This window comes from Coptis chinensis, chromosome 6 (genome assembly GCF_015680905.1).
Source record: "Coptis chinensis isolate HL-2020 chromosome 6, ASM1568090v1, whole genome shotgun sequence".
In the NCBI taxonomy this organism is placed as follows: Eukaryota; Viridiplantae; Streptophyta; class Magnoliopsida; order Ranunculales; family Ranunculaceae; genus Coptis; species Coptis chinensis.
This window is the reverse complement of record NC_141461.1, coordinates 99,435,305-99,448,578: the sequence shown is the minus strand read 5'-3', so window position 1 is coordinate 99,448,578 and position 13,274 is coordinate 99,435,305. Positions and strand designations below refer to the sequence as shown.

The window sequence follows — 13,274 nt, the reverse complement described above, 5'->3', positions numbered from 1 at the left end:
GTTCAACAAGCTAATAAGCTAGACTACTATGAACAAAAACAAAGAAAAGCTTAGTATATAATACCTAGAACTGATGTGAATCGGAAAAAATGGACTAGTCTCGGAGCTCTGTGAAGTGAAAGAAAATTTCTTGAAGAATTATTTTTCTCTGGAGTGGACAGCATTTTATAATGGTGGTGAAGAAGAAAGAGGAGCGCGGGAAATGTTGTTAAAACAAATAACAAAATCACGTGCTATTAGTGGCCACGTGGACCAATCCATTGCATAACTGTTTGTTCGTTAGAGGAGAGAGACAGTATTAGTTATTGTTGGTATGAACAACAATATTTCCTAAGTATAACATTTTTTAATACAATTAATGTTCAATATTTATCTTTTATATAATGCGAAAACTTTTTCTAAGTATCACATTTTTTAATACAATTAATGTTCAATATTTATTTTTTATATAATGCGAAAACTTTTAATACAATTAATGTTCAATATTTATCTTTTATATAATGCGAAAACTTTTTCTAAGTATCACATTTTTTAATACAATTAATGTTCAATATTTATTTTTTATATAATGCGAAAACTTGTTTTTTCATTTAGTTCCCATATTTCCAGTTTTAGGCCAAAGTTTTAATCAAAAGGGTACCAGAAAGTTAGATAACCACTTTCTTTTTGCTCTTCACACAAAGGGTAAAATCGTAAATACACTTCACCTTTTCCATCACTTAAATTACAATTGGAAAAACCAAACAGACGTACCCTTTCCATCTCTCCTTAAATCACAACGGGAAAAAAAAATAGCACACAAATTATCTCCAACGCTTTTTCATTATCATCCCAACTCTCCTCATCATTCGAAACTCTCTCACCCACAGATTATAATTTACTGTTTCTTTTTCGTTCGTTTTGTTCTATTAATCGTAGAAATCGCTATCAAAGGCAGATCAATCAACAGCACTTATCTTCTAGCGTTAATGAAGGTTCGGTTTTAATTTAATCCGTTGCCAAAAGTTATCTCATTATATTTAAAACTTTATTTTTTGCTTCCATTCTAACTTATTCTTCTTTTTAACACTTTTTTTTCAAATTAGAGTCCCATAAACAACCTGTTCCCGCGAACACACGCCTGCGACTAACAGACTCACTGCAAATAGCTAGAAACAGAAACTCGAATTTAGGTGACATTTTGCCATATTCATCGATTTATTTATTTTATTATATAATTTTTGTTGTTTGTGTTTTGACATGTTAAGATTGCTGCTTTTAGTTGTTCTTCTACGTTGTTTGCTCCAACTGTTCAATTTAGTTCGTTTCCTTCAGCACAATAGGAGTTTATGCATTTTCTTTACATTTCTTTAAAGCTTTAACTAAGTTAAGAAGAAAAAGTTCCATGCTATGCCACCCAAAAGAACTTTTAAATGTCTTCTACGCTCATCTCTTTACTCAATCTACACTAATGTTGCTTCCAGGGAGTAATGATCCAAATACAAGATATAATGTCAAAGAACTCTTCCATCCAAGTAAGACGAATCGTCGAGGATAAGTGGGTTTTTATTTCACATTTCCATTCATTTTTTTTCCCATCATCATTTATTATTTTGTTTAGATCAGATTTGTATTTAGAGTGATTTTATTGTACTTTCATATTGCAATAACACTATCAGACTATCAACAATTAATCCAGGGGTGTGTGTTCTGCGACTCCCATTTTTTAGTTGTGTTCCATTCAATTTTCGTCCTTGGTGATTATCTCGAGATTATTTTGTTTAGATCAAATTTGTATTTAAAGTGATTTTATTGTACTTTCATATTGCAATAGCACTATCAGGCTATCAACAATTAATCCAAGGGTGTGAGTTCTGTGACTCCCATTTTTCAGGTGTGTTCCATTCAATTTTCGTCTTTGGTGATTATCTCGAGAGTTTAGTGCATTCTTAATAAATAAGTACTACTAATTTATTACTAGGACTGATTCTGTGTGAACCATAATGGATTGCCAATTTGCCATACAGTTGTCGCTTATGTTATTCATTTTATAGTTGGTATCATTAATTATGTTACATGTTGCTCTTTTGTTTCCCCCAAATAATAATATTCTTTTTGTTGGGAATGATTTCAGTGTGCTCTGGATTATTTGTTTAATATAAGATTAATCTTCACTTAGGTGTCTACTACCATTCTTTTGTGGGTCTTTATATATCTCTTAAGTGTTGACTCACAATGTAATAAGACATCTCTTTGGATGCATTACTTTTGACATCATTTCAGTTTACGAATCTTAAATGTAACGTAACTAAAAAGTTCTCCCCTTCTTTATTACCTTTTATATATGGCTAAATCTACTACTCTGCCAAAGTATGGTGCTACTGTGAATTCTGGGCCACTCATGCGAGTGTGTGTGTGTAGGACGGCGAAGTACTGAATCCAAAGGTCTATATCCTCTCACAAGACGATACATTTCAGACCGAAGACCAACTCTTTATATATATAGTCCATAGCCTATTTAACTTTTTCCTTCGTTTATGGCCCTTCAGGTTTTACATTTATGTTTAGCAATGCCGTTGTTCAGACTAAATCATTGTCTAAGTTACTGTATATAGTATTATGTCATGCTTAGTTTCCCTACACAAGGTTGTAATTTTTTTTATTTATAGAAAAGTGGCAGCCAATGGGAACATTTATAAAGTCTCATCAATAATTTCAAACGAAATTCACATTTTGTCTATTTTTCAACCATCTACTATTCATTTTGTAGTTTGTTCAGATAGTTCAAACTACATTTCACGGTAAACAATTCCAATTGCAGTTCAGTTCAATTCCCAATGTACCTGTGATTTTCCTCTCTTTGTTGGCGTCTTGGTATCTGTTCAAGGTTTATGAGGACGAGTCCAATCAAAAGGATATTCTCCCTCTCAACTCCATCCACTCCTCCAATATTCTTTTTAATGTGTATTTCTTAAAACGTCACGGATAACGTGTATTTATTGTTGTGTGTGTTGTGTTACTTTACCAAACCATGTTTGTTTATGTCAATTATATTTCTAAGAATTACCAAAAAACACGTACTTGCATGACTCCCAAAAAATCAGAAAATTAGTTATTAAGCCTATATAAAATCTTCTGACTTCACTCATGAGGGCATGTAAAGCAACAAACGTGGGGATATACACAAAGTGTTCATTTGTGCGGCAATAATAACTAATTTTAGCGAAAAATAAAAAGGGAGGGTTTCATGCTAAATTTCTTTTTTTCCTTTTAGCATCTTCCTCTCTGTAATCTTATTTGAGTTTATGTCATTCTCATAGTTTAGAGGAGCTTACTTGAGGTGTGACCGTGTGAGATTTTCAAGTTTGAGAATTCGAAATGTCAAATTGTATTTAAGTGAATAAAAAATTTTAGGTTTCTCTCATACACAAATCAAATTGCATCATCGTCATCAGTAGCGATTGCATAATAAGTTGATGACGATAATTAATTTATTGCTATCATGTGTTAATAATTTATTTCCTTCAAATATTTAATGCTCAATGTTCATTTGTTTCTCTCTAACGACACATCAAAATTTACATTCTTAAGACAATTTTGAATGGAATCAATTGGAAGTAATTATTAAAAATTAATTAATTTAAATAAATCAATAAACTTTTGATTTAAAATGCAATGTAATTAACACTCCCAATTTTATTTTAGGATTCCATGTACCAGAGGATGAGATCGAGAGGTGAAGTCTTTGGTGGGTTTATTGAGTAGGTGGGTGCATGCTGCTTTAAATATTGGGTTTAGTAATAAGTATAAGTTGGAATTCATCGTAGCGTGAGGGTCTCTAAAATTGTGTGCATCACTGAAAGGTTCTAATTGCATTTTTCAAGTTCTGGGGAGCATTGGAATGACCAGAATTCTAATCCATTGAACTTGAGATTATCAATTTAAGTAAATGATCAAATGAAGGTAGCTACCATTATTCAACATGCTCTCTGTAGATCTGAATTTACGGATTAAAATGTTTTATCAACATAAATAAATAGGATAACGTACTTCCATCAAAACACTCAAACCAGAACAGAAGTACAGAACACATTTCCTACATTCTGCATCCCACACAGAGACAGAGAAAATGAACAAAGAGCAAGAAAAGGTTGCTCGTTAGGAGCGCAACACAAGAAGGGACAAATTTGCATCAGGTGTTCTTCACTTTTTCTCCTTTAAATGACAACTTGAACCATGGAATCCACACTGATGTTGTTTTCTGGTACGCAATGTATTCATTGGCTCTGAGATCATGTTGCAACATCCTTTGCTCTACAAGACCAGTGACATAGGCTAAGCACAGACTATTCACAAGAGATCCAATGAAGGTCCAACCATATCCAACGTTCCAACCAAAAACTGCCAATCCCCACCACCACAATTGCTCCCCAAAATAATTTGATGTCGAGAGTATTGCCACAAACCCTTCTTGAGAACGATCTCTGTTGGCTTTCCTTGTTCTTTCAGTATAATGTTCCTACTAACGAATTCATGGAGCTGTGTGTCTGCGAAGTAAGCTAGAGCTATTCCACAACTACAAATGATTGTAGCAATAGTATCCCAAGTGTTCCATGGTTTTTCAACTGAATGAATTGCGTACATTGGGAGGCATACTCCCATCATTAAGACCTGAAATTCAGTATGAATATATAATGTTAGTACAAATTGAGTAGTAAGAAAACGAGCACAGAAACATGACAGTTGGAATGAGGAATTTAATATGCTGTGACAATAAAATAAGGCGTGGTTGACGGTTCCTGTATAGGACGTGTATATCAACAGATTCACACCAGTCTCCCTATACGCAAAGAAAGTACAATTTCATATTCATAATCCATGCATCTGTACTAGTTTACTGACTCTGAAAACAGAGCTGTGAGGGCATATAGAGTTGTTTTAGAAAAGTGAATTACCTGCTGAGCAATGTAAACTGCAAAAAACGAGACCCACCACCATCGCTTACCGTACTGTTCCCTCATATCAGTAAATCGCCAGTCTTCTCTTGCACCCCATTGCCACCTTTCTCTCCTGAAGTAGCTATGGGAGAGCCTAATGCTCCAAACCCAAGTCAGAGAAGTTACAACCATGGACCTAAAGACATTAAACTTTGAAAGAGGATGGCTTGCATAGTAGTTAACCAGCATCACAGGTATAACCGTCCAATACAAATCAATCATCTGCACTCATATTTAAGATTATATTCCAAGTTAAGTAGAAAATGAAAATAAATGTGCAGTGGGACTGTGTGGGAGAATGTATTTTCTTTTTCAAGGAAGATTAAGTGGCCTACGTACCCAGTGGCTTGATTGGATGAGACTGATGAGCCAGAACAGAATATCAACATTGATGAAGAAAAGAAGAACAGCCAGTAGATGGGGATGGTTGAAACTACATGTCCAGATGGCATGTAGAGTTCCATCTACACTAGTACTACCGTCTGTAGCTTTAGCAGTCGTGCTCTTACTAATATTGAAATGGTGGAGGAATACGAGATAAAAAGCAATGGAGGGAAGAGGAACCAAGATGGCTATCAAAGCGTTTTTTAAGTTCCCCATTGCTTATGATTGTTGAGGTGATATCCTCATGCGATATAGCTATGTCCAGCTACCCTTTTATAATACAAAGACACTTGGTAATGCTCAAAGTTTCTAATGGCTTACAAAATCTCTCATGGGCTACTTTTACTGTTGAAAATGTCTTTTTGATTTACTATAGATATATAGAGGTTCAACACTACCTCTGACCTCTCTCTCTCTCTCATCTATGGGTTGATGAAAATCATGAAAGTCACGTAACAAGATATTACTTCGTGCATGCGTGGGAGTGCCATGAAGCGACCAAGTATAACGATCCCACTTTGTTGACATTTAGGCCTTAAGAAATTGCACTTAACCAGCCGGTATATGTATTGCTAGCCCCACAGGTCCTTTGGATTCCTCAAAATATGATTTTGAAGAAACTAGCATCTTCTTTTGGACAATGTATCTACAGACTCTGTACTTACAATTCTTCAATTATATTTGTTTAGTCAACAAAGTGGTACAATTCATGGTAAAGTTACAAATGCTTTTAACCTTGGGACTGATTTGTGGTTCGGCGGATTGATAATATATAGAATCAATTAGCATGCTAAGTGAACATAATGATGTATGTAGTGCCGTAGTGGTGATCCTAATGATGACCACTGACACCCACACGGCCACACCACACTAATCACTATATGTATGTATACCTCCAGGCCCTGGTCCCCACCTACTCCAAACCTTCAGAGAGAGATTGGAATCTGCTTTGCAAAAAAACCCAGAAATAGCTGCTGGGTACTGATACCATTTCTGGAGTGCCTCAAGGGACCACCACCACTCGGCAGGGCAACAATGGAACTTGCTAACAACAAAGAACCTCCCAAATGTTACTATTTTATAAACAATGGAGGTACTAAAGAAATTCATGTCTGCAACCTGCTATGGCTGTAATTACGACATCATGACAATTCAATTGCAGCGCTTGGAACATCAAGTTCAGACTGTAAAGCATTGATCTTAATCTACTGTGCAAACAATGAAGTCAATGGCAGAAATGAGATGTAGAAAAAGGTAAGATCCAACAACAAAACCTACTCAAATAAGACTTTGATAAGCTCTAATAGAACTTGGAAATACACAGTGAGGACATAACTCAGTTCTCTCAGATCGAACTAGCCTAACTGCCGCAGCGGTCCATTGCTACCATTGAGTGCAACTACTAGACGGTATTGAGCTCAGAGACAAAAATCGAACAGTAAAAGCGAAGAATACTCAATTGTATATCAGAACCTGCGACCAGCCTGCCCAACGTCTCGTAGCTCCCACGAAGGCTTACTTTCTTTGAAAATGTCATGCTTAATCGCTCTTTGAATAGGTTTCACAATGAAAAAATACTGCAACATGGCAAAGACAAATAAGGGAATGTTCTATTTGGTAGCTAGTAAAAGATATTACCATTATGTTTGACAAGCTTTACCTGGAAGGCCAGGATTAGAGGGATCAAGAACTTGTGCCTTTCGTTTGGATTGGGCCCATCGATTAACTTCTTGTCAACCAGAATTGCTTTGCTTCCATTTGAAACAACCTCTGTGATGGTTTCCACCAAATTTGGGATCCATGCAGTACCATTTGGAAGAATCTGCATGATGACACTCTAACTTCTTAACATTCTCAACATATTTTTCTTTAGATCTAAACTATTGGAGCTTAAAGATGATGAACAATACAAAGAAATGAACAGTGGACAAAAGCGACTAACCTTCTCACCGTCATCATTCGTACGGCATCTCCCACTGTTCTCAACCAAAACGACAGGACATATAGAATCCTACCATTGAAAGAAAATAGAAAAAAAATAAAGGAGATGAGCTTTGTACGTTATATTGGTCTATAGGCTATCGGTTGAAAACTGTCACTTGCAACAAGAAAAAGAAAAAAACACCACGATATATGATTTTTATATTCCCAAGGAGAACTGTAACCAAATCATTAGAAGATTTTTACTTTTCTCAAGAAAATAAATGGGCAATATATTAACAATTTGACATGCTGAAACTGGCAACAGACAACTAAGAAGAAAGAATACAAGTATCACAGCAAGCTTTCTTTCCCCTGAAATCAAAATTTGCTTGTGCCATCCCCCTTTGAAATTACTATAATACAATTGCAATTACATACTTATCATGTGAATAACAACCCCAAAAGCTATACTCTGACTATCTTTTCACCTATCACTGAAGGTTGAGTCACCCCCCTTTGAATTCCTATAATACAATTGCAATTATATATTTATCATTTTATCGTGTCAATAACAACCCCAAAAGCTATACTCTGACTATCTTTTCACCTATCGCTGAAGGCAAACCCTTAAGGTTTAGAGGACCATGATTTAATATACTAACACCCTACAACATAAAGTTCATAGAAACAGAGATCAATGTGAAACTTAATCGAAATGGTGCCCGCATTGAAGTCAGTTTCTGATATTGAGAAATGCAGTACCTGGATGTCTTGCTTTCTAAACCGAGCTCCTGTACGAACAATCTTTAGAAGAGCAACTGATCTTTTAGATAAGAAGTCGTCATAGTTAAGTCCATCTGGTGGAGAGAGTTGTGCATGTGTGAGGACAACCAAACCTCTACACCATATCCTATTACCAAAACTATCACTGATAGCCTTAATGATCTGCCTATCCAAATTATCCACCCTATATGCATCTAGTCGATCCACATACAACAAAAACGTCAATAGTTTTGTTCAGAAGGAACCTCTTGAGGTCAACATAAAATAGACTAAAACCAATTGAAGAATAGAGGTGACTACCCACCTCACACAAAGGAAAAAGATTTTCACTACTACAACATACTATCTCATCAGGAAAGATGCACTAAAACTGCGAAAGGTCAGTCAATGATATAAAAGATATTCTGAGAAAGATATGTATGCAGTGCCAGTGTGCCACTACTAACCGCTTTATAGTATCAAGAGCCTGTTCATTGACATACCCCCTTCTATAAGCCCAGGAGTGTCAATAATATTCAATGTAAATCCCGACCCATGGCGTGAGACCATAACTGGTCGTGGTACTTCAGACTGCAGATAAAATCACAATTTTAGCACAACAATCGTACAAAACAATGACGAAAAAGATCATAATGGAAAATAAATGTCCACAAGGATTTAATTCGTCAAGATACTTTATTGTAAGCAAATAACCATCGCTACTTCACCAACCTGGAAAGCACTAACAGCTACCACTCGTTCCCCAATCAGGGAGTTCACAGTCGATGATTTCCCAACTCCACCTTTTCCCATTACAAGGATTGTTAATGTGTTCACATTCTACATGTGTCAAAATAGTTAACAAAAAGAAATAATTCACTATAGAATTTTGAGAATATGTGGAAAATTAGAAAGAGAATGTTTCAAGTTAGCAAAGAAACAAACCTCTTGCTTTAGTTTACCCAGTAATTCAAGTAATTTTGTTTGGGTGGCTGCCGGGAACTGTTGAATGCCGGTCCATTCGCGTATCAGTTGGGATGCCATTGACTTCTATGAAATGATAGATACTAATATAAGATCATCAATAATTTAATAAAAAGCAATTAAAGCCTTACTATATAAAAGATATCACTTGTTCAGTTTCAAACAGAAATGATAGATATTCTGTTTTAAAAAAAGAAAGATAAACCTTTAACAATGATTCTAAATAATGACTAAAATTGAGAGGAAAAAGAAAAAAAAAACTCGACCACGGAGTGCGAGCAGTGGAATATATATGTTACTAGAAACAACTAAATTTCATGGTTCATAACTTATCAGCTTTGCATCAAAAATACAACAACAAACTCTCAGTTGAAGCATACACTTAACTGACTTAAGGCAGCAGAATGATGGATAGATAACCTAGGGCACCTCTAAGTTCACAAACCAAAACAAGTCTTTTGCAAGCGTCATAAGTAACAGAGTGTCGTTGGTCGCGAGCATATTTATGCAGAACTCCTAGAAATATTTAAGTATTCTAATGCCCCAACCTAAGTCACAGGATCAAAGGCTTGCCTAGCTCTGAGCTCAACCCTTGCCCCTGAAGCCTAGAGGCGCGTACGGGTGCCTACTGTCACTTAAGTTTGTGCCGGCCCCTAGGCTCACTCACATCTCCTATGCCTATAACTACACCAATTTTAAAGAAAATGGTTCTAGATTTCTAGAATTTCATGTATTGTCCTATCACTAGTATTGTCTTTCTCAGTCTTTGCTCTTTTCTGGATCCTGCCTCAATTATCATCATAGAATGCTCCTCATCAGATGCCTTATGTGATCGGAAAAAGTCTTGTAGAAGCCAAAGTATGAGCCCAACCTTGCGGCATGACAGGTGGTACTCTGCGAATTCAGAACAATGCGAATTGATATAAGAAATGTGGTCTGAACTCTGAAGGCTACTTGAAGGGCCACTTGATGAGCAAAATCCAAGCCCTGCAGCCACTTCCTCCTAGGTGCAACTGGTCTGATCTAACCTAAATTGAAGAGGGGAGACTCAGCAGACTGACACGTCGTCTGACAAAAAGTTACAAGGTCGAGCGTGGGACCAACAAGGACTTCACAGAAGGTTTTGCCAGCAAACCTTTTACCAATCCTCATCATACAAGCCACATGTAATTTTCATTGGAGGAGAGGATTTCTCAGAACTAGTCAGCTATAAATAGCAGGTCTGAGGAAGCAAAAACCACCATCTGTTATCCTAGTCTTTTCTAGCTCTCTTAGAACACATCTTTTGAACAACCCGCCTCTTGTGCTCCCGAAACATAAACTTATAATACGTGTTGTATAACTCACTGTTTGACATCTGCTCAGCATGAGCAGCATACTTGAGTTCATATCCCTCATACTATAGCATCAATCACATAATTTGTAATACAATATAATATGTTAAATCGAATTTTATAACCTCGGGTGCAACATAATCTAAAATTCTCTTTTTCTAACTACATTTTCATATACTTATAAACAGTTCTCCCACTAAAAGAAGTCGATTTCTAGTTACAAAATAAAGCAACGCAAAAAGTCAATACCTGGTTGGGTCTTGCTGGTGGACTTTGGCGTCTCCGCCCACAGTAGAAAGAAGGCTTGGTTGCTGCACACACTTGTTTGGGATAAGAGAAAGATTGTTTTTTTTTTGTCCAACCTCTCCAGCTCCACTACTCAGCTGCTCCTGAGCCATTGCCGAAATATCGACTTTGATATTGTACGAAATAAACTGTGGTGTCTCATTAACAAACTTACCTCACCATTTTTACTGATTTTCTATCTTAGTTGTTCAATAGAGAAAGTAAAAATGAAGCTCCCCATGCCCATTGTCCTTTTGTTTGTTATTGTTATTGTTCAAGTTGGTTTTTATAATTCAACCCGCCCTCAAGCGAAAACAACTTTTGGTAAATCGAACCATTGCAGCAGCTGCTATCATTTGCATGCACTTCCATGATTGTTTTGTTACTGTACGTACGTAATAGCCTTCATGTGCAACCACTAACGTCTCAATTTATTTACAACCCAATGCAACGGTTGATTCACATGCAACTAGTTGAATTTTCGTGCATCTCAATAAGCAATCATATCTACGTCATCCTTTGGGGTGCATACTGAAGCTATATATTGGTTTGTGCGTACAGTTATGCCTGTATGATATATAAACTTTTTTTCCAAGAAAGTTGTGCCTAGCTATATAGTATGAATCAATTAGTTTTACAAATATATTTTTTTGATTATATATTGTAAATGTTTTTAAGAATGGAAATGTGAAGCAGTTTCGATTTAATTGACTCATCTGGTTGTTCCTACAGAGTTGTGATGCTTCAAATCTAATTGACTCGACTCCAAAGTGCCCTTCAGAGAAGGAATGCGGGTCAAATTTGAGTTTGAGAGGATTTGAGGTCGTTGATGAAATCAAGACAGCTCTATAGAAAAGTTTGTTGGAATCTCTATGAGTATTTCGAAATACTAGTGTGTGTGCAAAGTGGAGGAGGTGAATAAAGTGTGTTCTCTCCACTTTAGTACATTGTGGATAGTTCCAGATTGGTTAACTACCACTAGCAAGTGAGGTATATGAGGAATTCCTCACGCCTTTATGGTATAAATGCTTTTGTGTTAGGAGGGAAGACTCACCCAAAGCTACACACACCGAACTCGGCATCTTTATTGTTTTCTTTATTCCCATGCAGGAGGACCGTGTTAGAGATATCGATATGGTCACACTTACAGGTGCACACACTAATGTCGCTTCTTTGAAGACCGAATTTGGAATTTTAGAAGCACAAGGTAACCAATTTTACAAGCAGATTTTGTTGGGGAAACTTCAAGTTCTTGAGGGTAATTTAAGGCTGGAAAGATCAGGAAAAATTGTAGAGTTTTCAACAGAAGGTGAATGGAAGTCAAGGTACTTTGTAAGGGCTTTTCTTCAATAGGTCGTAAGCTCTATCTTGATTCTCACCTCGAGAGCTAGAATTCCTGATAATTTCTGGTGGCTCAAGGTCGCAAAGAATGTTTAATAGCAGCTCTCTAACTTCACATGATAGTAAGGAAACATTAATTGACCCTGCATTAATAGCCGAACCATAGTTTGCACAAACATCTCTCAGAATGGTGGCTTCGAGTAACCCAGAAGGCCAGAACGTCAACTGCACGAATTCCTGTAGGAAGACCAGATATGCCTCTAGAGGAGAAATCAACAATTACAAGACCTTTCTTCAGAATTCCAAGAACACACATTATACATTCATTGGAAACAGGAATATCATCAGTTTGTTGGTTCAACACCTCCGAAAGTACCCCCAATAGAAATGCTTGCTCTTCTGAGAAAACGGCAACTTTACAGTTCAAATCTTCACTAACAACATCATCCTCGCCTAGCTGACAGAAGAATGTAGGAAAATGGGATTCTTCGAGGCAGAGTTTTGAAACAAGCCACTGAAACCAATCTTCAGCAAAACCAACTTGTAAAAAATCAAATGCGCAAGTCAAACATTAGACCCTGGGTTTGTTTTTGCATGCAAATGTATAATGAAGTTTGAAGTTCAAAGTAAAATGGTTTGGGGTACTCTAAACATAAAACCAAACAAAGTTAATCACATATATTAGTCGAAACATGGTAAAACGTAACATTAAACTGTCTTAATTTTCAATAATCTTTAAACCTTGAACACCACAAAGCTCCGCTTCTCGTTCCTTGCTTCTGTTATGACACGTATAAATAACCATACATAAAGCGTCGCAGATCTCTGATTTCCAGATTCTAGCAATTTCCATGTACTGACCCGGGAAAAAATGATACCAAACTGCCCTTTGATGTTCTTCTCCTGCAAGAGAAACATTTCCCAGAAGTTGCAAACCAAGTCGAACAACCCCCTGGTCTTGATTTTAACAATTAACCACAGACTTCAAAGCCATATTGGTGATAAATGAGTTTTGATTTCGTACTTCTCCAGCAGATAGGTTTCTAAGGAGTTTCAGTGATAACTAGAGAAAGCTTCGAATCTCAAGACTTGATAGGGATTTTACGAGCTCAAGAACTAAAGGAATGATGTTATCGGCAGCTAGAGCTGATCGGCCATATTCAGTTCTAGCACTTGAAATCAGATTTTCTAAAGCACTGTTTAAGATTGAGCAGTTTGCAATGCTGAGAAGTGGTTGGACGAGATGTTCTAGTACAGCAAGCTCCGGCAGAACGGTGCCATCCAT

At 36.6% G+C, this 13,274-nt stretch overlaps 1 protein-coding gene and 2 pseudogenes across 3 annotated transcripts; all 3 read right to left on the bottom strand.

Annotated features, from left to right (window-relative positions):
- Window positions 1-3,981: 3,981 nt before the first annotated feature.
- LOC147496077 (uncharacterized protein C594.04c-like) lies at window positions 3,982-5,688 on the bottom strand (annotated as a pseudogene). The gene is made up of 3 exons (XR_015197947.1): window positions 5,316-5,688; window positions 4,935-5,198; window positions 3,982-4,650 (listed from the first exon to the last, which is right to left on the bottom strand). The product of XR_015197947.1 is annotated as an uncharacterized protein C594.04c-like (transcript).
- Window positions 5,689-6,580: 892 nt separating this feature from the next.
- On the bottom strand, window positions 6,581-10,753 carry LOC147496076 (translocase of chloroplast 34, chloroplastic-like; annotated as a pseudogene). Its single transcript, XR_015197948.1, has 8 exons — window positions 10,613-10,753; window positions 8,991-9,095; window positions 8,778-8,885; window positions 8,513-8,636; window positions 8,046-8,311; window positions 7,303-7,371; window positions 7,021-7,182; window positions 6,581-6,937 (listed from the first exon to the last, which is right to left on the bottom strand). The product of XR_015197948.1 is annotated as a translocase of chloroplast 34, chloroplastic-like (transcript).
- A 1,371-nt stretch (window positions 10,754-12,124) lies between these two features.
- Window positions 12,125-13,274, bottom strand: LOC147496075 (uncharacterized). Its single transcript, XM_086568522.1, has 3 exons — window positions 13,095-13,274; window positions 12,731-12,953; window positions 12,125-12,529 (listed from the first exon to the last, which is right to left on the bottom strand). The coding sequence occupies exons 1-3, from the start codon at window positions 13,272-13,274 to the stop codon at window positions 12,138-12,140; spliced, it is 795 nt and encodes a 264-aa protein (XP_086424648.1). The 3' UTR covers window positions 12,125-12,137.